Source organism: Salvelinus alpinus, chromosome 9 (assembly GCF_045679555.1).
Source record: "Salvelinus alpinus chromosome 9, SLU_Salpinus.1, whole genome shotgun sequence".
Classification (NCBI taxonomy): domain Eukaryota; kingdom Metazoa; phylum Chordata; class Actinopteri; order Salmoniformes; family Salmonidae; genus Salvelinus; species Salvelinus alpinus.
This window is the reverse complement of record NC_092094.1, coordinates 16,520,183-16,548,045: the sequence shown is the minus strand read 5'-3', so window position 1 is coordinate 16,548,045 and position 27,863 is coordinate 16,520,183. Positions and strand designations below refer to the sequence as shown.

Below are 27,863 nucleotides of genomic sequence, written 5' to 3'. Positions count from 1 at the left end.
AGGCAATAGGTAAACCAAAGTCAGACAGTCCAAATTGATTCAATATGAATGTGGTTGTATCCCATGTAGAGATGGAAGGACATACCTTGAATGAAGCGGGTGGCATCTTGGGAGGAACCTATGCTCGTCTCTTTCCCCCCAGGGATCCCCTCTAAGACGGGCCTGCCTTTATTTAGCTCCAAGGCCATGTCCTCTGCTGGGGTAAGGTCAGCCTTTGGTGACCCACCACCCGTGCCTTGTCTGTGGGTATTCTTTTTCACTGCTAAAACAGTACAGACAATGTGTGAGCAGGCACCTTCTGGGTACAATATATGCTTGTGCTTTGTTAAATATTAGTCAGGGACCATACCATTCTGCAGAATGTTCTTGTATTTGATTTTGACCTGCTGCCATGTCCGTTTTGGCCCGTTCATGTTTAATCTACACACACACACACACACACACACACACACACACACATTTAATGGAGTCACACTGCAAAAAATTACTTGGTATTTTTGTCTTGTTTTCAGTAAAAATATCAAAAAATTTATCATAGCTTTATACAGTGTGATGGAGTTACTTTACACAATTTCACTCATATCTGCAGTGCATTTCAATTAAAAATTTAACCGTTTCATAATTACAGTACAACTGCATTTTTGGAGATGTGAATTAAATATTTGAATTGTAATTGTGATGTTTCAGCGGAGCGGTGAGTGTGTAATTGTGCACTACTTACGCATTCAGGCGGTCTGCAATACTTTGCCACGGTTTTTCTCTTTGCTTTATCACTGTGGCGGTGTTGCCTTTCTTCTTAATTATATATTTTACCTCCTCGTATGCCTCCATGAGGATTTGTGCTTCCGACGGGGAAAAGTACGCGGCTCTAGTTGCCATGGTAAATCAGTTAATCTGTGATCTGTGGCGGGGTCTATTTGAGTGAGCCGTGAGCGCGCACCTATCCAGGATTGGTTTCACCTGGCTTAATGAATCCGTGTCTGCTCATCCTGGCTTGGTCTTTGTGCAACCAATTAAGCCTGGACGCACATGTTTTGGCTTCATTGAGCTCAGCTGAGTCATTTATCCCGGATGTCTTAATTCTACTTTTGTGCAACAGGCCCCAGGTAAGCTGAACTGTTGTCACCAAATGTAGACCGATTTTCTTATATGGGCTTGTGTGTGTTTTTCTCTTAGCTAGCGTTAGCTATCTAAGTTAGCATCTGAGCCTACCAATAAATAAATTGTGATAACGCCAGTTAGCTAACGTAGATAATTAGCGCGATGCATGTGCCAGATGCAGTACTGTAGATAAAATGCCAAAGGCTGGGCAAGCCTTTCGTGTGACAGCAAGTTTTCGTTTCAAGGCAAACTACGCTAGCTAACTTGCTAACTGACGTTTTTTTAATTCTCTTTTTTTGGTCACATTTTATTTTATTGCAGAAAAATCAGTATACATACAAGAAGTATACAAACAGACAATGATAACATATGCTAGGGGGTACAACAAATTTCTGATTATACAAATACCTTAAAAGATGCACACATTGATTGTTTTAGCAGCTTTCTTATTAGAAGAATGTAGAACGGTCTTAATGTACTGCTCGAATTCTTATAGAAAAAACAGAAGAGTGATTTATTACAAGTGAATTTACATTTATCAATATGAAAGTTTTCCATTAGCACAATTAGATGAATGCGAATTGTTTTTCTTTATCCTTTTTATAGTTAAGGAAGCAGAACGTTCTCCCATTTAAAAAAAAACAAGTAATCAAGAATATTAACAATTATTAAACTATGAATATCTTTCCATAATATCTTTACATGTAGAAACTGTTTCTGGATGCTCAACACAAAAAATACTGTTCATGTCTGAGTTTCTTCATGTACTGACTCGCAGGGTAATACTTACGGATGATTCTGAAAGAGACCTCTTTGACCTTGTTAACAAGCAGGTATTTGTACGGTAATAACCAGACTTTTTCCCCAATAGATATTATTGACAAATGTATTTCAGTAAGTTGTGACATAAGGAATGGAAACAATATCCCTTTGAAATTAAGCACGTATAGATATGTTATTCTGAGGGAGCAATGAGAAACATGTTTACTATTGGAGAGACAACTGGATCAAGCAAGGGCAGGTCAAGAAGGTAAGGTCTGGTTACACCTCTAAACAACATGAGAGTTCCAGATGGAAGAGCATCAAAGACTATGGCGAACTCTCTAGGTGTAACAGGGATATTGTAACGGGATAAAAAAAATCCTCATAATTGAGTAACAATCCTTCTGCATTAAAAAGTTGAATCACCAGCGGGATATGTTTATTAAACTAGTTCTTAAAAAAATAAAAACTTTATTTCTCTACAAAATATCCTTATTGTTCCAAATGAAATACCGACCACGCTAAGGTGTACTTGTCTATGGAAAGCAGATTATTTTGTAGGAATCTTATCAATGTTATAGTTACAAAGTAACAAATTGAAGCCACCATGTTAACTGATGTCTGAGTTGATTACATAACAGTCCTGACATCATTAGTTACAGTTACTATTGTAACATTGATATTGGTGATGAAGTTTTTCTGGACACATTAACGTAAACTCATCTTTGATATATAAACCTATCAATTCTGTGCTAGTAACTAGCTAGCCCAGAATGGCTGTTTTTTGTGCAGCTCTAACTGCCTCAATATTCAAGTGGATATGACAGTAATTGTAACATTATATTGCCATGTCAATACATTGAAAGTAAAGTTACCTAGCAGTCCATCCCTTTAGATATTTTTACAAAATGACTAAGGTTATTTAATATCTCAAATTCTACACATTTTGCCATGAGGCGGAGAGAAGATATAGCTAATGTCATGGAATTCTACTCATTTTGCCATGGGGAGGAGAGGGAAATGAGCTGTTTTACAGGGATATGCGCAATGCCGTCTGGGGTACGCCAAACAAAAATGTGATTCACATAAAAAAATTATATATTTTTCTTCACATTTTCAAACAGTCCATTTATATTTTCCAATGGGGCTATACATTTGGGTGAGGTTTTTTTCTCGCCTGAGTAGCCTCGTTTCACTGCCAAAAATTAAATTAAACCATCTAGTGTTCAGTGAAATAACAACACAATCTCAAATACAGGTAGCCTAGTCAAATAATTAACATCCAATCACATTAACCATTACTCTCTCGCGGGAATTCCACTATGTAGCCAAATGTAGCTGCTGCTCATGTTGGTATCTGCACTGATGGCGTGACAGGGAGACATAGTTGACTGGTAATGCGTGTGCAAGCAGTTGCTCCCAACGCCACTTGGGTACACTGCAGCATCCACAGAGAGGCTCTTGCTGCCAAGGGAATGCTTGAAAGATGTTTTGGACACTACAGTGAAAATGGTTAACTTTGTTAAAGCAAGGCCCCTGAACTCTCGTGTATTTTCTGCACTATGCAATGATATGGGCAGCGACCATGTAACGCTTTTACAACTTACAGAAAGAAGCTGGTTATCAAGGGGCAAAGTATTGACACGTTTTTTTAAAATTGAGAGATGAGCTTAGTTTTCTTTACTGACCATAATTTTCACTTGTCTGACCGCTTGCATGATGACGAGTTTCTCACACGACTGGACTGGCCTATCTGGGTGATGTTTTTTCTCGTCTGAATGATCTGAGTCTAGGATTACAGGGACTCTCCGCAACTATATTCATTGTGCGGGGAAAGATTGAGGCTATGATTAAGAAGTTGAAGCTCTTCTCTGTCTGCATTAACAAGGACAACACACAGGTCTTTCCATCATTGTATGATTTTTTTTTTGTGTGTGCAAATGAACTCAAACGGGCAATGTCAAATGTGATATAGCGAAGCACCTGAGTGAATTGGGTGCGCAATTACGCAGGTACTTTCCCGAAACGGATGACACAAACAACTGGATTCGTTATCCCTTTCATGTCCTGCCTCCAGTCCACTTACCGATATCTGAACAAGAGAAACTGCAACAAGCGGTTCTGTGAAATTTTATTTAATCATAAGCCACTGCCAGGTTTCTGGATTGGGCTGCGCTCCAGAGTAATCGCGCTGTTAAGACACTGATGCCTTTTGCAACCACGTACCTATGTGAGAGTGGATTCTCTGCCCTCACAGCATGAAAAATAAATACAGGCACAGACTGTGTATGGAAAATGATTTAAGACAGACTCTCAACCCAACATTGTAGAGATATGTGCATCCTTTCAAGCACACCCTTCTCATTAACCTGTGGTGAGTTATTCACAATTTTCAATGAACAAATAAGGTTTTATATGTAAGATGGTTAAATAAAGAGCAAAATTATTGATTGTTATTATATTATTATTTGTGCCCTGGACCTATAAGAGCTCTTTGTCACTTACCATGAGCCGGGTTGTGATGACAACTCACACTCATTCTTATGTTTAATAAATGTATTGTGTGTGTGTGGCAGGCTTACAATGATTGCAAAAAAACATTTGAGAGTGCGCTGACCTTGGTGCTAGAGGGGGTACAGCTGGAAGTTGAATGTTTGAAGGGGTACGGGACTATAACAAGTTTGGGAACCACTGCTCTTTTGTGTGAGCGCGGTCGGGATGGGCCAGCAGATCTCAGGCCAGGCGGTAGGTAAATGACTTGGTGACTTTGCTTGTGTTTGTTTGGGTATCCCCCGGTCAGGCCCCCCTGCACCGTCTTCTCATAGTGCTTTTTCGTGAGCGCGGTCGGGATGGGCCAGCAGATCTCAGGCCAGGCAGTGATGACCAGTCTACCTGAGAAGCTGGTGAAACATGCTGGGCTGGTACGCGACAGCGGTTACCTCAACTACGAGGAGTTCCTGGGCAGGGTGGCAGAGCTCAATGACATGTAAGGCTGACCATGTTGTGTCATACTGTCAATATACTCTATGTTTCCACTGTTCTTTGTAATAAGTCAGTAGGCAAAGAGAAAAGCTCTCTTTCATTTCCAGATGGTAGGCTAAGGCCCCAAAGTGACATACTGGTCCTCCTCTGGCACTTCTTGATCATTATCCCATTACACCACTGGTTATTAACTGACATGATCCAGGTTATGAACATAGTCAAGAGCTAGAGAGCGGCGATAAATTGCCTGAATTGATATAACGATAAATGGAACGTTTTACTTTTTTTTGTTATCATTTAAACCACTACTACTAGTTTTGACGGTTGTATCTATCAATTGTTCCATTAACAATCGCACATAATAGTAAATGTATTTCATTTCAAACTTCACATTTCTATAGTATAGGCTGCTTATTATTGCAGGCATTTTGCTGATATCATTACGTGATCGGTATGGTCGGTGTCGATTCTTGTCCCAGCTCTAGCTAGAGCGTTCTCGGCCAACTGGAATTTAACCTAGTCTCTTCCCCAATCAGTAGGCCTTGCTGCCGCTAGTGTAAATTTAGCTCTCATAGGCAGTAAGTGACAGAAAATAAGGATAGTTTGGTGTCGGTGTTGAATTGAACAGAAAATGCATTGCTTTGGTTGGATGACAGCACTTAACCAGTGGCATAAAACAAACTCTTAGATAACTTTAAGAGTGACTTACCTTACCTTGCAAAAATGTCATGACTCATGATAATCAAATATCCCTTTAATTGGTGGGGATGAGCCTAATCTTCTCCACGACTATTACATTGTTCCCATTAGTGAGTCCTTCCCTTACAGTGAAATAATTTAAACAATGTTTCTCCATGAATGTGAACTGGACAGGACGGCTAAGCTGGCAGCTAGACAGCAAAAACACCTGATCTTTGAAGTTCAGACTGGCTCGGACGCCTCTGCTCTGTGGAAAGTGGCTGTGAGGATAGTTTGTACGAAGGTGAGAGAGGGTCAAACTGAAAATGAATGAGACTTGTCATTGTGAATCAGTCTCCATTCTCGCTCGCTTTTTATGGGGCATGTGTGTGTTTTTGAAACTTAAATTGTTTGCAGTGTGTGTTCATGGCATGTGCATGTTTTTGAGACTGAAAAGTGTCTTATTGCCCTGTGGTTTGTCAGATCAACAAAGAAAATGGTATGGTGGAGGCGTCTCGCATCATGAACCTGTACCAGTTCATTCAGCTGTACCATGACATTACCAGCCAGGCAGCAGAGGTGCTGTCAGCAGAGGGCGCCAGCCTCCCGTCTGGAAACCTCCCATCAGGGGACTCCTGTCAGGCCAGCATGTGGATGGGCAGGTTAGTACATCACTGTGTGTGTGTTTTCTTTCATATTTCTGTGTGTAGTCTTGCGTTGCCATCCTTCCAAGTCTCATTTATTACTTTGCTCTTCTCAATTGTGAGAAAGAGGAAGTCTGGAAGCTGAGTGATCTGTCTGTGATGCAAGCCATTGTGTTTATTCCCATACAGGGTGAAGCAGTTGACTGATGAGGAAGAGTGCTGTATCTGCATGGATGGGAAATCTGACCTCATCCTGCCCTGTGCTCACAGCTTCTGTCAGAAGTGCATTGACAAGTGGTAAGAGAGACGGACACTAGCCACAACAGTCCACAGATAAATCTGTTGTCACAAGGTCTATTTTCATGGGTAATTTGAGTCAATTAAATTAATTGGTTTGTTTTCATAGGAGTGGGCAGAGCAGGAATTGTCCGATATGCCGCTTGCAAGTGACAGCTGCTAATGAGTCGTGGGTGATGCCTGATGCCCCTACAGAGGAGGACATAGCTGGCTATATCCTCAACCTGGCTGACGAGGCAGGCCATCCACACAGACCTTAAACTACTCAACACTAAGACACTTTGATAAACTAGTGACAGACAAACTGACATCGGGAATAGTTTGGGGTTTTTCCTGACTTAGTGTAGGGCCTGTAGTTTTTTCCTGACTTAGTGTAGGGCCTGTAGTTTTTTCCTGACTTAGTGTAGGGCCTTGGCCTAGTTTTGGGGTATGTAGATAGGATTTGGTTTGCTTTATAGAAATGTGCCTATGTGATCTTCACTTTTAGCAACAACCACTGGTTATATTTCTTTTATGTTCTCTTTTTTACTTTTCCATATTTTTCCATGAGGTCGAAGGAGAATGGCAAGAATCTTGCAAGCTAAAAGGCGGGCCACAAACGGGTAAATAACGACGCAGTACAACAATGGTGTGCAGAACAGCATCTCACAACTCGTTGGTCCTTGTCACAGATGGGCTTTTACAGCAGACGACCACACCGGGTTCCACTCTTATCAGCTAAAAACAAGAAGAATTGGTTCCAGTGGGAACGCCATCACCAATACTGGACAATTGAGGAGTGGAAAAACACTGCCTGGTCCGACGAATCCCGGTTCGTGTGGCGTCATGCTGAGGAGTGGAAAAACACTGCCTGGTCCGACGAATCCCGGTTCGTGTTGCGTCATGCTGAGTAGTGGAAAACGCTGCCTGGTCCGACGAATCCTGGTTCGTGTTGTGTCATGCTGAGGAGTGGAAAAACACTGCCTAGTCCGACGAATCCCGGTTCGTGTTGCGTCATGCTGAGGAGTGGAAAAACACTGCCTGGTCCGACGAATCCCGGTTCGTGTGGCGTCATGCTGATGGTAGAGTCAGGCTTTGGCGTAAGCAGCATGAGTCTATGGCCCCATCCTGCCTTTTTTCAACAGTACAGGCTGGTGGTGTAATGGTGTGGGGAATGCTTTCCTGGCACACTTTAGGTCCCTTAATATCAATTGAGCAATGTTTCCACGCCCTTTAAAATTCAGGCTGTTCTCGAGGCAAATGAGGGTCCGACCTGGTACTAGATGAGTGTACCTAATAAATTGGCCACTGAATATGTCCACAAGAATATAACATGGAACCACATTGTTTCCGTTCGGCTTGGTTATACCTACTCTTAAAATTACGCTTTGAATCCTGAATAATACTAGATGTTTTAGTATAACTGTTATAGGCAGCTCTGTAACTGCTGTTGAACTTTGCATAAATCACTGTAGTCACATGAATACTTTAATTTTGAAATCCACACACTCTGGGAATGGTTTGTAATTTCATGAAATGTGAAAATAAGTGCAATAATCTCATGGAAGCTTTAGCCAGGATAAAGCTTTCTATTTTCTCTTAAATCAACATGTTAGGGTGAGGTGATTTCTATCAACTATTTTTAGCTTTTAGTCTAAATTACTGTTTAACATAATTAAAACTTCTGCATTATTATTTACAATAATTATTTATTATATCACAGATACCCAGGCCAGTGCATTGGATGTTTTAAATAATGTACTTTTTATTAAGTGTGAGAGACTGAGTGAATGTTAAAATAATACATATATATTTTTATTCCCATTAGGTAACTAAAGATTTAAGCTGTTTTGTATATGCACTTTACTCACGACTGACTGTTAGTTAAACATGATTTAACATTTTTAAAAAAAAATATTAGTCCACAGAACATTTTTAACCAAATCTGACAAAGTATTTAGGGTTTGTAATGTTGACCAATTGCACTTTTGAACACTTTTGTATTTCGCTGTGACAATCGTATTATTGTTGTGCATCTTTGAGTAAAGCAAAATCCACTACAACATAATTGATGTCCTTTAGAAGTGTAGTAGGGCTCTACACTTACAAGATGAGTAACTTTGCCTGAGGACTTGTGTTAGCAACCAGAGCTAACAACTAGGCTTTAGCTCAGTGGGCTAACGCGGTCTTCAGTTACATCAATATCCTGTGTTCAACCTGGTTGGTTAATTGATCAACTGAACTGTCTCTTTGAACATTCATAACAAAAACCAACAACAGGCTAATAAAGAGGGAAGTTATGTCTTTTGGCTATGGGTCACATGTCTTTTGTCTTATTTTATTGCATGTTGGCAACCTCAGGTGGTTGTCAGTCTCATATTTGACCAACTTTGTGTTTCAGGTGCATTTGTTACAGTATTTGACACAAACAGACGCCTATTCTAAGTAACTCTTTATTGTCATATAAAAACAAATGTCCCGATCATACACGTACAGTTGAGTGACATTTATGCTGCATTCAGACAATGAACCAATTCTAGGGTGAAAGTTTGTCATAGTCGGCACATGATTACAGTTCACCTTTTGTCAAGTGCTTTTTGTCAATGATATGATGACCACATAAGAGAAGCATTCAAAATGATAGAAAGTGCTCCGTAGTTAACCTCTTACCAAAGTTGTATAATAAAAAACACCACTCGCTCTCATACCCAGCTACAAACTTAGTAACAGTGCATCAAAATGTATGGCTATTCTTTAAATGTGAGTCCCTTCACCTGATAGAACACAATAATATCCCTTCTACCATTATGTACTGTAATTCAAATAGAAAGGCCAGAACAACAAAAAATGGCTATGCTCTCGGATTGGCTTTCATTCTGGCGTGAGAACTCTTGTATTGACACAGTTGGTAGTATTTGTTGAACAGGACCTGGGAGTGGCAGTGAACAGGCAGTGTCCCTCTGGCTCTCATGTTCAACTACAAAACTGGTTTTCTAGTTGAACATGAGAAAACCAGGTAAGGATTAAGTTCTGCTTTCTCAAAGATCATAAAAAACCTGCATGCAAATGAGTCAAGAGGACATGGGTACTGTGTGATTTGCCTAGTATGGTGCTGTTAGCTTGGCTTGATGTGGTGTAGCTTATTACGGTCTTATTAATTTAGCATGGTGCCTTATTCTCTCAGTATTACCATAGCCCGTAACAGTTGGATCTTTCCACCAATTCGGTGCCTTTGAGAAGTGTAACTTGCTATAAAAAAATGTCTGTTCTCCTAATTTTATATTCTGTCATAAAGAGTACACATTCAACTTAATAAAAACACATTCCCCATCTCGAGGTTAAATAATAAAAATTACTAGAGCCTATTAAGTGCCAAATAAAGTGACAGGGTTGACCGTGACAGGGTTGACTGTAGCAGGGTTGACGATTTCATTTTAAATCAGCCATAAATCCCCTTGTGAGAGGGGGAATGGAAACTTGTTGTGTACAACAGGGAGGGGCAATTGAATGCAAACTTCTATCTGTATATCTATGGGTAACAGGGTTGACGTGTTATGCTCGACCTTCTCAGGTTTTCTGCCACTAAACGCCAGCAAATGGCCAAGAAGAGTAGAACCAGCTCACTTGCTTTTACACTATGATTTGACAATTAATGTTCAATGTTTCTTTGAAAAAACTGTTTATAAAGGAATGGTTTCAATATATTAAAACAGAATTTCAGTTCACGTAACATGGTTGATGTTAAAATGAGGGACTGATGTAAATAAATCACTAATCGGATTCAATAAATAATTTTTAGAAATGACTTTGTCAAAATAACTAGGGCTTTACCATGATGGTGAAAACATGAGACATTTTGGGGTTAAATGGGTTGAATTTTCCTAGAAGTCACAGAAGGTGCATGTAGGGACATGTCGAAATGCTGAGTTTTGGCACTTTAGCAAGTCTTCGTTCAAGTAAAAAATCTGATTGAATTCTCCATGTGGTCTATATTAAAAGTCACTTTATTTAATATTAAAGGCTTTTAAAATTCAATATTGGTGCACAATTTCTACATAAAATAACAAAGGGATGCAAAAGGCACTAATTTCATGGAATGACCCAGTACAGTACTTGGCTGTGGTCTAGAGCTGAAATAGAGAGAGACTAGAGGTCACATTATCTCCTGACCCAAACCATACAGTGCTGTCTCAGATACTATCTTTTCACATTGACCTTTCCAGCACGATTCTAGCAACTACTGTGCAGTGAATGTGTAACCACTGACCAGGCAAGCACTGTACGGCTCAGCTTGGCTAAGCCTGGCTCAGCTCAGTAGTGTGAAAAGGGTCTCTGTGCTGTGGTCACTCTACCTGAGTGCCGCTGGCCTCGGTCTTTACGGCCTCCACCAGGAAGCTGAGCTCATTGCACAGAGTCTCGTGGCGGTAGGCCATGCGGATCTGAGCCACGTTGGTCCGTCTGATGTCATTTCCCTCCGGCCCGTCCTGCAGGTAGTTGGGCCCCAGGAAGTGCTGCTTTTCCTGGCAGGAGTAAAGGGAGGAGTAAAGGGGGATATGTGTGACCTCTGTGACACAGCACACTGAGGCATACTCAGGAATTACATGAGGAGGGGGATGGCTACAGAAATCACTTATGAGGTGACGTCATGGTGTGTTCTCCTGAACTGTCGGCATGAGCGTCATTTTCAGAAGGTTGAAAACATCTGTCATAGTCAGCAGGCCAGGCATTACTAGTGTTTACCACAACACTACAATTTAACAAGCAGTTCTATTTACCAAGTATTTTCTGTTGTTTACTGTACCTGATGAGACAGACCACTCTGCAGCACACTGTTCCTGGCGATCTCACACGTGTCACAGGTGCTTAGCTTCCACAGCTGGGCTGCAATGGCATACTCCTCCATCAAGGCCTCCTGCAGCATGGACAAACAGACGGGGGAGTTTTCCCAAAGTTTCTTCGCTAACATGTTATTTTATTTCACACACATTGATTTTACAATTGTTACTCTCTTGCAGCTGTGCGGCTGGGTTGGATGGATATAAAACATTATGGTGATAGCTTCATCTTGCCTTCTGGTGGGCTAGTTGTAACTTCTGCCACATTGCTTACACCTATCCAATCCTTTTAGATCTATCTACTGAAGTGCCCAGTGACCTTGGTGTAGTGGAACTGCATGGGGTCGTCGGTGGACAGGGACACACACAGGCCTTTCTGGAGGAACTCCTTCAGAGGGTTTTTGGAGTACTCCAGGAACAGGCTGTTGTTGCTCAGAGGAGACATGGCAATGGGGACCTGGGCCAGGTAGTACAGGTACTGCAGCACAGGACTCTGGGGAAGGAGAGAGATGGAGAGATGTCAACACTCCCTTTGTCTTGGCCATGACCCATGTCCAGGGCCATGACCGATCAGTTCCCTTTCTAACTGCCTACCTAATTTAGGCAAGTGCTGGCTCGGCTGTCTGCTGCATCTTCTTGATGAAATGGCATCACTACTAAAAGGTCACCTTCACTGTCAAGTTCCAGAGAAAGCTTTCCCAAACCTCATTCTTTGATTGTGCAATGATAGGTCTTGATTTACTGACCAACCCTTAACATAACAGTTAGGTATGATAAAGCATTCATTAGACACATGTAACAGATCCCAGATAAATCTGATTACTTCATGATTTGGATGATCAATCGTGCAAATATTCTGACTAGACTGAAAGTTTACAAAAACACGTAGATCTGTCTGCAAAGACACAGGTTGTTTTTGGTGTACTCGTTTCCACTGAAAATAGAAATATAGCTGAGTAAGCAGCTGATTTGTCATGTATCATCCCAGACATTGGGAACTGAACAGGATGGAGCTGCGTTGATCAATAATGTCCTTTTGACACAAAGATCCTGATGAAATGTGGAATAACTCAGTTCTCAGTCAGTGGGCTGTCTGACCTTTTGGGTTAAAAAAAGTTTCTGTAGAAAGCAAGCAAGCAATTTTGTCTGTTTTGGAGATTTGAAATGGATTAGAACAGAAGTGAAAGGCTTCCATTCCCACTGAAAGCTGTAGCTCAGCACCGCATTCAAAGATTATAATCCCTGTTACATGTTACGTTACTACTCAATCTTGGCCATTTCATAGGTAATGATTAGGGGTCAGAGTTGAGGTGTCGGACCTTCTTTAGGTTGAGGCCGTGGGAGATGTTGTCGGCCGTGAGGAAGGCAGAGACCAGGTGGGTGATGGACCCGGCCTCGCCACAGTGGGGCCGGAACTGGAAGGTATTGAGGCCTCGTTCCCTGGGGGAAAACAAACAATGACGCGTCACATTACATAAAGACAAAGAAGACATATTTATGTAACAGTAGGACAAATAAATATATATTTTACCGTATATTGCTGAGTCTACCTTTAATCATAGCAGTAGGCTACACATGGGAATACTATCAGTACAATACATGTTTACTTGACACCCTGGTCCGGAGCATGGACTTACTTCCTCAGGTTGTTGAGCACCATGATGTTGGCGTACATGTAGAAGAGGTAGTAACTGTAGGGTGGGTTTTCGCCTGAGGTCCACTCCTCAGGTTTGGGGCTCTTGTAGGAGAACATGTGGTCGCTGTGCTTGGACTCATCATCCACACTGTCGAACCCAGTTACCTACAGGACAGGAGGTGTGGATCTGAACATGTGCCATAGCTGGTGCACGGTAGACATTCTGGCTCAAAATGTCTGCCATGCATGATGCTAGACCCAGGAGGGTGCTACCTATTGGTGGTGGTGGAAGTAGTGAGTTACTCTCATACACTGTAAGATGCTTTGAGACCCAGGGGAAAGTACTACTGTATAAATGCAATCTAATATCAACATTTTGATTATTAGGATGAATGTGAATTATAGCTCTTTCACCAACATTTCTGACTTGTAGAACCAGTTTGATAAAGTTTAGCCACCCTGCCGTGTGTTGTAAATACGCACATATTTCAAGAAAACGTGCATCTCCTTGTTCTTTTGTGGATTGACTGTAGCCTTGAACAGTGGGAGGAAAATATTTTCCAGCAGCTTGGCGTAGTTCGGTATTATGTTCTTCGACTTGAAAATGTCACTGCAAGACAAAACGATACATTTGTGAACCGGATATCTTTAAACATGTAATTTGCTTGATCACTGTAAGACTGATGATGGATTCAGTTCAACTGTTGATTGATTTGATAATAATGTTGACCACTGCCTTTATTTGTACAAGTAGCAGCACCATTCCTTCTAGCCTTTGTGTGTCTTATACACCTGCCATTGATTGGTATGTGCAAACAAGAGCTGGTAATCAACGGGGTAAAAGCTAAATAACAGCTATTAAAAATGAACCATCACCCTGGTTTACAATGTAACATGTCACATTTTATACGTGTCCACTGCCATGGAACAATTACAAGTAGTGTCACTAGTCTTAAAATCAGCATTGAGAGCAGCATTGCCTTTATCTTAATTTTGTCAAGCTTCTGTGCCAGGTTTGGATGTGTATAATTCTTCTATCCGTGGCACTTACTAGATCCTGGGCACCTGGATGACCCAGCGCATGTTGGGGGAGTGCACCTTGTGCTGGATGAACCATGAGGCCAGGCTCTCCCACTCGACAGGGGAGCGGCCGTAGATGGACATACGGGGCTCTGCATGCTGGTACTTACTCTCCTCCAGCTCATGGGCAACTTCCTGTTATAGAGGAAGTGAATAGGATGTTAGAGATGCCCATGATGGTGAAGTTGTGCATAAGTTGACGCTATACCTTGATGATGCGAGCAAAGTATTCCCCTTTGATGTAGTTGTCTGTTTTCAGGTAAATCTCTCGGAGTTCGCTGGCTCCCACTGGGTTGTACTTGGAGTTGAACTTGTCAAAGCGGTGGAATGTTTGCCTTCCCTAAGAGAGTAAACACCATTCTCAGAGAAACTGCTGCCAACTTACATGGAACCTACTGCCAAACTGCAATTGTTTACAGACTTAATTCTGAATATTCATATGTGCATTATAAAGGTGCTATAAACTGCTTATGAACAGTTTAATTGTGAAGCAGAATAGGTGTTTTAAATGTGTTAAATTGATGTAACCTATAAACTGTAATAACCTAAATACTGTCCAATATTATTTCAAGCATTAGAACATTAGGTGTTTTGGGAACATTCTTACAGCGTGAACATCCAGGGAGTCCACAGTGAGGTCATAGGGGTCCATGGACAGAGTGTCAAACACCTGTTTCAAGGTGAGCTTTTGGCCCCCCTTCTCCAGCACCACTCGGTCCGCCTCGGTCTTGTAGGTGGTCTGGATGAACTTCAGCAGGTGTTTTTGGTTCATGCAAGCAGCTGCGTGGATGTGAGTGTCTACCTGGAGGTATGAGGAAACATAAGCCGGAAAAAATGTGTCAGCTTGTTCTAAAGCACAGCTTGAGTCAGTGAAATGTAATCATGGGAGTTTTTCAACCCTATTTATCTGTATTACACCTTTGATTTTATATATCACCAACCTTCCTGACGTTATAGAAGTCTCTGTGAGGAACACGTTTCAGCTCCTTCAGCTCAGCCATCTCATTCAGCATCTCATGCAGATAGAACTTGGAGGCCATGAAGTTCAGTCGTCTGTGGCAGTAGGTTTTCCTGTGAGAAGAATGATATTAGATGATATTGCAAACACCGTAATAGATGGGTCATTGAGAATTAGGCAACAGTCAGTGTGAGGTGGTGATGTGGGCGGTGGGGTGTTCACGTGGGCCCGTCGGCGATCATGGCGAGGACATGGCTGAGGTCAATGGCGAAGGTCTCCAGGTCAGGGTAGGGCAGGCTGCGGGGCTGCTGCTGCTTCAGGGCCTCTGCGTCATTGTACACATACACAATACCGTCCTTCATCTGCAATGTGTAGTTCAGATCATCAGGGATGCCCTCCGTAGTGTATGGGTCCTCCCCCTCTTGAGGGCAGGGGCACATGTCTGCAGAGGACAGGATTAGATGGGTGAACAGAGGGGAGAGAGAGGAAACGGCTTAAGAAGTCTCTCGAGTGGAGTTACTTTTCCTTTGGGTTCTTTTCGAAGCTTGAGTTCAGAAGTAATCAAGGCAAAGCTGTTTCTAGAGCACTTTGATCCAAAGTCCTACACTGTAGGACTTGTTAGATTGATGAGCAGGTATTGGTATGTGGTTGATGCCCGGCTGTGTACAGTTTGATTTTCTACCTGGCAAGATCTCCTCCTCCACGTTCCACTTCTGGTTCTCAGCGCTACGGAGGAACTGGGCGGTGGTCCTGGGGAAGCGGTGGTAGGCCAGTCTGGAGTACTTCTCCCTGATAAACAGGGCTTTAATCAGGGTCTTGGCTGCCTGCTCATAGTCCTCCACTGTGATCTGGGAAAAACATGTGTTGACAAAACCATAGGCATTAGAAATGGCCAGCCCATGCCTTGATATAACTTTTCATTCATTGCATGTAGTAGGAAATGATTTGTGATGTGATTAAATGATGAATGTATATGATTGTATAATGCCCCTTACCCCTGCACAATAGTCTCCGCTAATGGTGACCCTCTGGAACTCTAGGGAGTTCTCTGTGATACAGTGGGCACCAGGGGCGAACAGAGGGGCGACCACAGACAAAGCCCACTCTGGACTGATGTTGAGGGAACTGGGGAACTGCTGATATAACGACTGGGAACGCTTCAATTTGAAACTCTTCTTCCTGGAGAGACCAACATCATACAAGTCGATAAGTGGAAAATGAGACGTTATGCCGACTCCTATTAAAAATCAAGTGAGGTCAACTCCTTTTTAACTCCATGACATTCAAGTCACTTGAGGAAAATTAACCTCACTGACGAAAAGTCAGCAATTTAAGTTAATTTGACTTGAACGGAATCAAACTGACAATTAGACCCCATTAATTGATTTGTGCCCTCTGACCTTTTAGTGCTCTCCTCAGAGTACTGCTCTGCGATCTCCTTGAGCATCTCTCGCTCCCGGACCTGGTTCATGCCAATGGGACAGTCCTCGGACACCGTGTACATGGACAGGGAATCCTTGGTGTCCTCCTCCTTCAGAGCCGAGGCATACACCTTCTCTGCCAGCAGACGCACTGACTCATCCACCTCGCTCAGCAAGACCTTGGGGAACTGACGCGGCATCTCTACTGAAACAGAGGAACACACAGGAGCTTTTATTATGCAGGATTGATCGAGCATACTGTATACATTAAATAATAATGTCCTTTTTTTAGGTTTAACACACATGGTTGTGACATATGCTCAATATCCTTAAAATGTATTTATAAATGAAGACTGTTGGTATGATTATTATATATCTTGTTGATTACAGTCATATTTTCACTCTTTTGGTTTAAGTATATGAACTAATACTGCTGTTATGGAAATCAAAACATCTTAGGAGAGGGAGTAAATACAAGTACAGCATGCTGAATCTGAGAGCATGGTGTACTGGGGACACGTGTCCTTGTGTACGAGTCCTTGTCTTCTGTTTTTATGTGCCTTCATTTGCTGCCAGTGTCATAATCATGTTACAGTGAACACAACTTTTCACCAACTAGGTCAACTAGAGACATTGTCACCATTGCACTCCTGGGTTGTAGGTCACTCATTGAGTATGAAGAGAAAAATTGTTCACCCACCCAGCCTCTCTGTGTCCAATTATGTAAGCGACTATATATATATTTAGTTTATAAGTCATTTTAGATTTTTTTTTAAATAATGTATTGAAAGGTCCAGTGCAGCTGTTTGTATATCAACATCAAAACACTTATGTGTAACAATTATGTACCTTACTGTAATAGTTTTCCATTAAAATTGATAAAAATGTATTTTTAGCAACAAAAACATTTTTCAAGCAATAATTTTGCTAGGACTGTCTGTGGTCTGAGTGGGGAGGGGGACATGTAAACTAGCTGTTATTGGCAGAGAGGTTTGGAACTCTCCTTGTTATCGGTCTATTAACCAATTTACCAACTGGTAATGTCACCAGGCAAGCCGAAACTCCCGCCCATGCAAACAGGCTGATTTAAACCAACCACTATCAGGAAATAACACTGATCACACTTTTACAGTTTTAGTTTCATTAGCTGTTGTACAATAGCATATGTTGTAGTGTATGTGGACACCCCTTAAAATTGGTGAATTCTTCTATTTCAGTCACACCCCTTTCTGACAGGTGTATAAAATCGAGCACACCGCCATGCAATCTCCTTCGACAAAAATTGCCAGTAGAATGGCCGTACTGAAGAGCTCAGTGACTTTCAACATGGCACCGTCATAGGATGCCACCTATCCAACAAGTCAGTTCGTCAAATTTTTGCCCTGCTAGAGCTTCCCCAGTCAACTGTAAGTGCTGTTATTGTGAAGTGGAAATGTCTAGGAGCAACAATGGCTCAGCCGTGAAGCGGTAGGCAACACAAGCTCACAGAACGTGGACCACCAAGTGCTGAAGCGCATAGCGTGTAAAAATAATTTGTCCTCAGTAGCAACACTCACTACCGAGTTCCAAACTGCCTTTGGAAGCAACGTCAGCACAAGAACTGTTCGTCGAGAGCTTCATACAATGGGTTTCCATGGCTGAGCAGCCGCACACAAGCCTAAGATCACCATGCGCAATGCCTAGCGCCGGCTGGAGTGGTGTAAAGCGCTCCGTCATTCGACTCTGGAGCAGTAGAAACGCGTTCTTTGGAGTGATGAATCACACTTCACCATCTGGCAGTCCAACGGATGAATCTGGGTTTGGCGGATGCCAGGAGAACGCTACCTGCCCGAATGCATAGTGGCAACTGTAACGTTTGGTGGAGGAGGAATAATGTGCTGTTTTTCATGGTTCGGGCTAGGCCCCTTAGTTCCAGTGAAGGGAAGTCAATGCTACAGCATACAATGACATTCTAGAACAAAACTTCTAACTTTGTGGCAACAGTTTGGTGAAGGCCCTTTCCTGTTTCAGCATGACAATACCTCTGTGCACAAAGCGAGGTCCATACAGAAATGGTTTGTTGAGATCGGTGTAGAAGAACTTGACTGGCCTGCACAGAGCCCTGACCTCAACCCCATCTAACACCTTAAGGATAAATCGGCACGCTGACTGCGAGCCAAGCCTAATCGGCCAACATCAGTGCCCCCACCTCACTAATGCTGTTGTGGCTGAATGGAAGCAAGTCCCTGCAGCAATGTTCCAACATTGGGGAAGGCCTTCCCAGAAGAGTGGAGGCTGTTATAGCTGCAAAGGGGGGACCAACTCCATATTAATGCCCATGATTTTGGAGTGAGATGTTCGACGAGCAGGTGACCACATACTTTTGGTGCAGTAAAGGTTGAGTATGCATAAAAACCGTTAAGGTTGAGTATGCATAAGTATGCATACTGAGTATGCATAAAAACATACAAGTGTGTGTGAGGAGGTGTGTGACACATAGTAGGATATGTAAATATATAAAGAGTTAATGAACTTATGGCTGATCATGGAAATATGAATACCGCACAGGATGCAAAAAATATATATATTTTCTAATATGGACCATATTGGGGAACTGCCTCCCCATTCCCCCCAACAAAAAACAAATATACCACTATTAGGCCAACAATTAAGAAGTTTAAAACCATTGGAATAATGGTAAACTTGCTTGGTATTGGACACCATTCCCTGGTATTAGATAATAAAAGCCTTTATTGAGAGCAACCAACCAATGTAAATCCTGGAGTTTGCTAAACGGCATTGGCACATGGATAAGAACTGGGTGTTATGGTCAGATGAGATGAAAATATAGCTATTTGGCCATGCACACTAGTGGTGGGTTTGGCATCGAAAGAAGAATGCAAATGCAGAAAATAACCTCATACATACTGTAAAATATGGTGGTGGATCTTTGATGTTATGGGGCTGTTTTGCTTCCATTGTTTCTGAGGCCCTTGTTAAGGTCAATGGCATCGTGTGAACTCGACCATGTACTAGGATATTTTTGCCAAAAACCTGGTTGCCTCTAGAAGGAGGCTGAAATTTGGCCGCAAGTGGATCGTCCAGCAAGAAAATAACCCCAACAGGTGCTGCTCTAGGACGTAGGACGTAGACGGCGGACGTAAAGGTAATGGCGGACTGAACGAAGTTATGTAGAGCACCTCAAGATAAAACATAATATTCGAAATATCTGCTAAATTAGACTAAAATATTAGCACTAAATAATCTGGTGGGTGATAACCTTCAATCTGGATAATAACACAAAACAAATCCTAAGACTAGAGACATTTATCGACAAATATTACGAAAACAAGCAACACCCAAACATGACGGAGAATAAGACAGGGGAACCGAATCAAAAACGAAAACGTGACTCCTCAACCGACACGGATGATCTAATATTCTCAACACCGGCAATGGTAAAGGTCGAAACCGATCTGTTAAAATCAATAAATGACAAACTGGGTATACTTGAATTAGTTAGTAAAGATATAAAAGAGTTGAAGGCAAGCCTAGAGATGAGTGATGAAAAAGCTGCGGCTTTGGAGAAGGAAACACACGCGCTAAAAGGGACGGTCAATAAGATTGAAACCGAAATGAATGAATTTAAAAAGGAGAACAACGTTCTGAAGGAATGCTTACTGGACATACAAACTAGATCCATGAGAGAGAATTTGGTACTTACAGGTATCCAAGAGAAAGAAGGAGAGGTTCCTGAATCTGTAGTTAGAGAGTTCCTTTTTGCAGCGCTTCAGATACCGCGCGAAGTTATCGATAAGATCCAACTTGAACGTGTACACCGCCTCGGACAGAGAGGGCAGAGGTACGAACGCCCAATCGTTGCCAAATTTGCTTCATTTAAAGATAAAATAATGGTTAAAAGCCTGGGTAAAAGACTTGCTGGGACCAAAATTGGCATGAATGATCAGTTTCCGAAAGAAATTGCAGAACGGCGCAAAGTTCTGTATCCAATTTTCAAAGAAAATAGATTAAAAGCGAAACGAGTAGCTCTCGTCGTTGATAAACTATATATTGATAACCAGTTGTTCAGAGACACAAAGATTACTCCATGGTTATTTTAAAAATTACAAAGTTCTCATAGATGAGGAAAATAAACACAATTCAAGCCCGGTTACTGATTGTAACAATACAATACAAAATATAGCTTTTCTATAAATCTTCACATATAACTAATTGAACACAAGCACTATTTCTATATAGTGAAGATAAAAACTAAGTAAACAGAAGGCACAGTATGTGTGGATGGTGTGGTGTGTGTTTATTTTTATTTGTTATGTTTGAAAAGTTGAGTGAGTGAGTAATGAAATTGTAATGAAGTTGCATATCCCAGAGCCAGTGTATTGCTGTGGGCCGGGTATGAGAGGGCTTTCAATGTTGTTCAGATGATGGATATACTTTTATAATGAATTACACGTCTTATTTATTTATTGTCCTATCATGGGGAACTACATTTTTAAAATAAATTATATCTAATTATTTATTATCCTATTATAATGGTACGGTCCATGGCCCTATACCCTAGACACCCACATGAATAGCCCAGATACTAAGGAGAAGTCCCTAACTGTTTTATGTGCATGCTGTATGCGGTCTGTATGCAGCCAAAATGAGGTCAGGGACCAAGAGCAGCACTGCCCCCTCAAGATTCTGAGCCTGCTTGGCAGGGTTGGTCCTGCAAAGCCAAAGCCCCCTAAAGGGAGAGCATAATAAACAAGGAAATTCTCAAAGCTGCTAATGAGAACCTTGATGACCTTGTACCTAGCCGGTGGGGATTCCGGTGGGGTGCCCCCACCCAGGCAGTGGCAGTGCTGGCAACACTAGCTGCAGTAACCCATGGGGAGGGGGTCACACTCGGACATTCAGAGAGGGGGTATATTATTGTGGCCCTGGTGGCACGAAACCAATCGGACTGCATGGAGAGGCTTGGGAACATGGTCAAAATGGATGACCGTATTGTGGGTGTTTCAGGAAGAAGGTGTACATTTGACCTCCATCATCTAGGATGTGACAATGGTAAATAAATCTCTACATTTATGCTCATTTTTTGCGTGGTCTTGCAGGCCTTCTCATGCAGCTGCAACTGCAAGTACATTTGTAAATCATGACCCATCTTGAGTTGGGCTCTGGGATGGTGCAATTGTTGAGAGGGTGAGCTTATGGTTGTGTGGGGGTAAGGGCTGAATGTGTGTGGGTGTATGTGTGTATCCCACAACTGTTGCGAAGGAAGAAGTAAAAGATGTTAGGGACTATAGAGGATGATTCACAGCAATATGGAATAAAAATCGAGGTGAGGGCGATGGAAATGCATTTGGCAATGGATCTGCTTCGGTTCGGTGGATGGTGCTGTGTGCACTTTTCGAAGGATGGATCCCAGTCGGTCCGGGGCTGTGCGATGCGGGGGGTCGGGGGTGGTCTGCCGGGCATTGGGATGACAACCCAACTCGAGATGGGGGCTTTTGGCGGGTGGAATAGTGGGGACCAATTGGAGGTTTGCTTAGTGGAGATGCAAATGTCATGGTACAACTATATAGACACTCAATCATTATGTTACTTTTTAATAGGACGTTTACAAACATATATTTTGATAAAAATAATTGAAAGGTGTGTCTCATTATGGTAAGTGGTGAAATAAGTATAGCCAGTTACAATTGTAATGGCTTAGTAGATAATAAGAAAAGACGATCAGTATTTACCTGGCTAAAAGAGAAGGATTATAATATCTACTGTTTACAGGAAACCCATTCAACAGTTTTAGATGAAGTTTTGTGGAAAAAGAACTGGGGGGGCGAAATATATTTCTCCCATGGGCAAAGAAATTCAAAAGGGGTGATGGTTTTAATTAATAATAACTTTGATCCAAATGTGCAACTTGTCCAAACAGATCCTCAAGGTAGATGGATTATTTTAAATATGTTATTGGACAATAAACATATATGGCTTATTAACCTATACGGTCCGAATAATGATGATCCAAGCTTCTTTGACAATATATATAAGAATGTATCAACTCTACAAGCAACACTAGACTCTATTATTATAGTGGGAGATTTTAATACGGTCTTAAATACCTCTATGGAACGGAAAGGAAATCACACTACAAACTATCACCCTCAGGCACTTAAGGAAATCAGGAATGTCATGGATATATTGGAATTAGTGGATATATGGAGACTTAAATACCCTGACCTAGTGAGATATACATGGCGGAGGCTTAATCAAGCTAGTCGCCTTGACTACTTTCTTATATCATTCTCTCTGGCACCAAAAGTTAAAAAGTGTTTGATAGGGGACAGAATGCGGTCGGACCATCACATAATTGGCATATATATTACTCTTACAGAATTTCCACGTGGGCGAGGATATTGGAAATTTAATCAAAGCCTACTAGATGATAAATTGTTTAGAACTAGGACAGAAGAATTTATAACTGACTTTTTTAGACATAACATAGGTACAGCAGATCCCCATATTGTATGGGACACTTTTAAGTGTGCCTTTAGAGGCCATGCAATTCAGTACTCATCTATAAAACAAAAGCAATTTCGATCAAAAGAGTCCATATTAACAAAGGAAATTGAAGGACTAACAGTACAGTTAGATAACAATAAAAACGGTACCATAGAGGCACAGAATAAGTTAGAGGAAAAACAAAAAGAAATGGAGGAACTTATTCAAGAAAGATCCAGTGTAATATATTACAAAAATAAAGCTAACTGGATGGAATATGGGGAAAAATGCACCAAATTCTTTTTCAATCTTCAATATAGAAATGCTACCAAAAAAAACGTATTAAAACTTGTTACAAATGATGGAGTCACGCATGATTCACCAAATGATATTTTGAAAGAGGAAGTAAAGTACTTTAAGAATATATTTTCGTTTCAGGCTCCTCCATCTCCACTAACTGAAACTAATTGTATGGATTTTTTCCCTAATAATAATGTAAAATTAACATCTGTACAGAAAGACTCATGTGAAGGCCTAATTACAGAGGAGGAACTACTTGATGCAATTGGGGCCTTTAAGGATGGGAAAACTCCAGGACTGGATGGCATACCAGTGGAAGTATACAAACATTTTTTTTATATACTCAAAGGACCACTATTAGCTTGTTTTAACCACTCCTATATAAATGATAGATTATCAGACACGCAACAAGAAGGTGTGATATCATTATTACTGAAACAGGACCCAAGTGGTATATATAAAGATCCAGTCCATTTAAAAAATTGGAGACCTCTTACACTTCAGTGTTGTGATGCAAAAATCCTAGCAAAATGCTTGGCGCATAGAATAAAAAAAGTCTTGTCAGATATTATTCATCCTAATCAGACAGGTTTTTTACATGGACGATACATTGGAGATAATATAAGGCAAGTACTGGAAACAATAGAACACTATGAAATATCGGGGACACCAGGCCTGGTTTTCATAGCTGATTTTGAAAAGGCTTTTGATAAAGTACGACTGGAGTTTATATATAAATGCCTAGAATATTTCAATTTTGGGGAATCTCTTATAAAATGGGTAAAAATTATGTATAGTAACCCTAGGTGTAAAATAGTAAATAATGGCTACATCTCAGAAAGTTTTAAACTATCTAGAGGAGTAAAACAAGGTTGTCCACTATCGGCATATCTATTTATTATTGCCATCGAAATGTTAGCTGTTAAAATTAGATCAAACATTAATATTAAGGGATTAGAAATCCAGGGCCTAAAAACTAAGGTGTCATTGTACGCTGATGATTCATGTTTTCTTTTAAAACCACAACTAGAATCTCTCCACGGCCTCTTAGAGGATCTAGATACATTTGCTATCCTCTCTGGATTAAAACCAAATTATGATAAATGTACCATATTACGTATTGGATCACTAAAAAATACACATTTTACATTGCCATGTAGTTTACCAATTAAATGGTCTGACGGTGATGTGGACATACTCGGTATACAAATCCCAAAAGAAAGAAATGATCTCACTCCAATACATTTTTATAGAAAGTTAGCAAAAATAGATAAGATCTTGCTACCATGGAAAGGAAAATACCTGTCTATTTGTGGGAAAATCACCCTGATTAACTCTTTAATCATATCACAGTTTACCTATTTGCTTATGGTTTTGCCTACACCTAGTGACCTGCTTTTTAAATTATATGAACAAAAAATATTCAATTTTATTTGGAACGGCAAGCCAGATAAAATTAAAAGGGCCTATTTATATAACGAATATGAATTCGGAGGGCAGAAATTATTAAATATTAAAGCATTAGACCTCTCACTAAAGGCATCAGTCATACAAAAGTTATACTTAAATCCAAACTGGTTCTCTAGTAGATTGGTACGAATGTCTCATCCTATGTTCAAGAAGGGCCTTTTTCCCTTTATTCAGATTACACCTGCTCACTTTCGGTTGCTTGAAAAGGAAATAATCTCCAAAATATCTTTATTTTTTAAACAAGCCTTAGAAAGTTGGTTGCAATTTCAGTTTAATCCACCTGAAAGGACGGAACAAATAGTACAACAAATCTTGTGGTTAAATTCAAATATAGTAATTGATAAAAAAAACTGTATTTATCAAAGAAATGTTTAAAAAAGGTATAATTTTTGTGAATGATATCATAAATAGGACTGGTGGAGTAATGTCACACATGCAGCTAACACAGACATATGGAAATGTCTGCTCTACCCAAAATTACAACCAATTTAATTGCAGCATTACCACAAAAATGGAAGAGGCAGGTGGAAGGGGATAAAAGTAAGGAACTTGTATGTCGGCCTTATATTAAAGAACATAAATGGTTAAAGAAAAGTGTGATAAATAAAAACATATACCAATTTAATTTAAGGACCAAAAAACTTACAGCTGTGCCATATAAATTGCAAAATAGTTGGGAAGAGATTTTCGATGTACCCATTCCATGGCACATGGTTTATGAATTGATACGCAAAACAACGCCGGATTCAAAACTTCGAATTTTTAAATTTTAATTATTGTACAAAATTCTTGCAACTAATAGAATGTTATATATATGGGGGATACAATCTTCTCAGCTCTGTAGATTCTGCTGTGAGGAGGCAGAGTCATTAGACCATTTATTTTGGTATTGTCCGCATGTAGCTCGTTTTTGGTCACAGGTCCAGGAATGGTTGAAGAATTGCAACATTTGCGTAGAACTAACGCTACAGATAGCAATACTGGGGGATTTGAAAAGCCATAGTCAATCAATCAATAATATAATAATTATTTTAGCAAAAATGTTTATTTTTAATTTACAATCCGTGGAAGCTATGAGAATAGGAAGATTCAAATCTTTTGTGAAGCATCACAGCACAGCTGAAAAATATATGGCAAATAAAAATCCGAAATGGATGATGTTGGAAGATAGATGGGAAAGGTTGAGTGGAGCTGAAGGGTGGGACTAATAACAAGATTAGGGCATACGGGATCTGTGAAATGTGTATAGGTGCGGAGCTATTGTGAAATAGCACAGTTACAAGTGGAAATCAAACTGGATGGACAACAGAAATAGAGGAAGGACTAAGAACAAACAAGAGAGAACTATTATAAAGTAGACTGTGTCTGTAAATGTGTATAAGATGTATAAATTGAAGGTAAAAACAGAAATGTTTATCAGTTTACTCCAATTGGGGGATCGGTGGTAGGGTTTGCAGGGAATAATAATAAAGGTATACTCTTTTTAAAAAAGTATGTACAGTGGGGAGAACAAGTATTTGATACACTGCCGATTTTGCAGGTTTTCCTACTTACAAAGCATGTAGAGGTCTGTCATTTTTATCATAGGTACACTTCAACTGTGAGAGACGGAATCTAAAACAAAAATCCAGAAAATCACATTGTATGATTTTTAAGTAATTAATTTGCATTTTATTGCATGACATAAGTATTTGATCACCTACCAACCAGTAAGAATTCCGGCTCTCACAGACCTGTTAGTTTTTCTTTAAGAAGCCCTCCTGTTCTCCACTCATTACCTGTATTAACTGCACATGTTTGAACTCGTTACCTGTATAAAAGACACCTGTCCACACACTCAATCAAACAGACTCCAACCTCTCCACAATGGCCAAGACCAGAGAGCTGTGTAAGGACATCAGGGATGAAATTGTAGACCTGCACAAGGCTGGGATGGGCTACAGGACAATAGGCAAGCAGCTTGGTGAGAAGGAAACAACTGTTGGCGCAATTATTAGAAAATGGAAGAAGTTCAAGATGACGGTCAATCACCCTCGGTCTGGGGCTCCATGCAAGATTTCACCTCGTGGGGCATCAATGATCATGAGGAAGGTGAGGGATCAGCCCAGAACTACACGGCAGGACCTGGTCAATGACCTGAAGAGAGCTGGGACCACAGTCTCAAAGAAAACCATTAGTAACACACTACGCCGCCATGGATTAAAATCCTGCAGCGCACGCAAGGTCCCCCTGCTCAAGCCAGCGCATGTCCAGGTTCGTCTGAAGTTTGCCAATGACCATCTGGATGATCCAGAGGAGGAATGGGAGAAGGTCATGTGGTTTGATGTGACAAAAATAGAGCTTTTTGGTCTAAACTCCACTCGCCGTGTTTGGAGGAAGAAGAAGGATGAGTACAACCCCAAGAACACCATCCCAACCGTGAGGCATGGAGGTGGAAACATCATTCTTTGGGGATGCTTTTCTGCAAAGGGCACAGGGCGGCTGCACTGTATTGAGGGGAGGATGGATGGGGCCATGTATCGCGAGATCTTGGCCAACAACCTCCTTCCCTCAGTAAGAGCATTGAGATGGGTCGTGGCTGGGTCTTCCAGCATGACAACGACCCGAAACACACAGCCAGGGCAACTAAGGAGTTGCTCCGTAAGAAGCATCTCAAGGTCCTGGAGTGGCCTACCCAGTCTCCAGACCTGAACCCAATAGAAAATCTTTGGAGGGAGCTGAAAGTCCGTATTGCCCAGCGACAGCCCCGAAACCTGAAGGATCTGGAGAACGTCTGTATGGAGGAGTGGGCCAAAATCCCTGCTGCAGTGTGTACAAACCTGGTCAAGAACTACAGGAAACGTATGATCTCTGTAATTGCAAACAAAGGTTTCTGTACCCAATATTAAGTTCTGCTTTTCTGATGTATCAAATACTTATGTCATGCAATAAAATGCAAATGAATTACTTAAAAATCATACAATGTGATTTTCTGGATTTTTGTTTTAGATTCTGTCTCTCACAGTTGAAGTGTATCTATGATAAAAATTACAGACCTCTACATGCTTTGTAAGTAGGAAAACCTGCAAAATCGGCAGTGTATCAAATACTTGTTCTCCCCACTGTATGTCTATGTAGGTATGTGTATGTATATATGTGTATATGTATGCATACGTGAATGGATATATATATTTACCCCAAAAAATATGGGGGATTGGAAATGATGCAGACAATTACATTGGAAACAACATTCTT

General features: G+C 41.0%; 3 protein-coding genes across 7 annotated transcripts in view; 1 reads left to right on the top strand and 2 right to left on the bottom strand.

Moving 5' to 3' along the window:
- LOC139584408 (putative nuclease HARBI1) overlaps positions 1-1,109 on the bottom strand; it is a 3,742-nt gene extending 2,633 nt beyond the window's left edge. For 3 of the 4 annotated variants that reach the window (XR_011676754.1, XR_011676756.1, XM_071416189.1), the window contains exon 1: positions 86-1,109. The gene's annotated coding sequence lies outside the window, so the exon portion shown is untranslated. The remainder of the gene's footprint in view (positions 1-85) is intronic. The other variant, XR_011676755.1, reaches the window with a different exon arrangement.
- LOC139584407 (RING finger protein 141-like) lies at positions 1,109-8,760 on the top strand. Of its 2 annotated transcripts, none has more exons than XM_071416188.1 (5): positions 1,109-4,849; positions 5,719-5,827; positions 6,007-6,185; positions 6,357-6,464; positions 7,015-8,760. In XM_071416188.1, the coding sequence occupies exons 1-5, from the start codon at positions 4,713-4,715 to the stop codon at positions 7,046-7,048; spliced, it is 567 nt and encodes a 188-aa protein (XP_071272289.1). In that variant the 5' UTR covers positions 1,109-4,712; the 3' UTR covers positions 7,049-8,760. The 2 variants fall into 2 exon arrangements, with proteins under 2 accessions (XP_071272289.1, XP_071272288.1); XM_071416187.1 differs by having other exon boundaries at positions 6,574-8,760.
- The window catches only part of LOC139584406 (AMP deaminase 3-like), a gene marked incomplete in the record, with an annotated part of 20,659 nt that continues 1,151 nt past the window's right edge, over positions 8,356-27,863 (bottom strand). The window contains 14 exon segments of the mRNA XM_071416186.1: positions 8,356-10,963; positions 11,245-11,355; positions 11,598-11,771; positions 12,598-12,718; positions 12,916-13,079; positions 13,398-13,524; positions 13,966-14,129; positions 14,203-14,334; positions 14,602-14,796; positions 14,936-15,065; positions 15,175-15,394; positions 15,635-15,800; positions 15,948-16,131; positions 16,353-16,578. Coding sequence (XP_071272287.1) covers positions 10,787-10,963; positions 11,245-11,355; positions 11,598-11,771; positions 12,598-12,718; positions 12,916-13,079; positions 13,398-13,524; positions 13,966-14,129; positions 14,203-14,334; positions 14,602-14,796; positions 14,936-15,065; positions 15,175-15,394; positions 15,635-15,800; positions 15,948-16,131; positions 16,353-16,578 — 2,291 coding nt within the window.

Coding starts and splice junctions, on each gene's coding strand:
- LOC139584407 (XM_071416187.1), top strand. CDS start 4,713: ATGGGCCAGCAGATCTCAGGCCAGGCAGTGATGACCAGTCTACCTGAG. Junction 6,186..6,356: donor GCCAGCATGTGGATGGGCAG/GTTAGTACATCA, acceptor ATTCCCATACAG/GGTGAAGCAGTTGACTGATG. Junction 6,465..6,573: donor CAGAAGTGCATTGACAAGTG/GTAAGAGAGACG, acceptor TTGTTTTCATAG/GAGTGGGCAGAGCAGGAATT.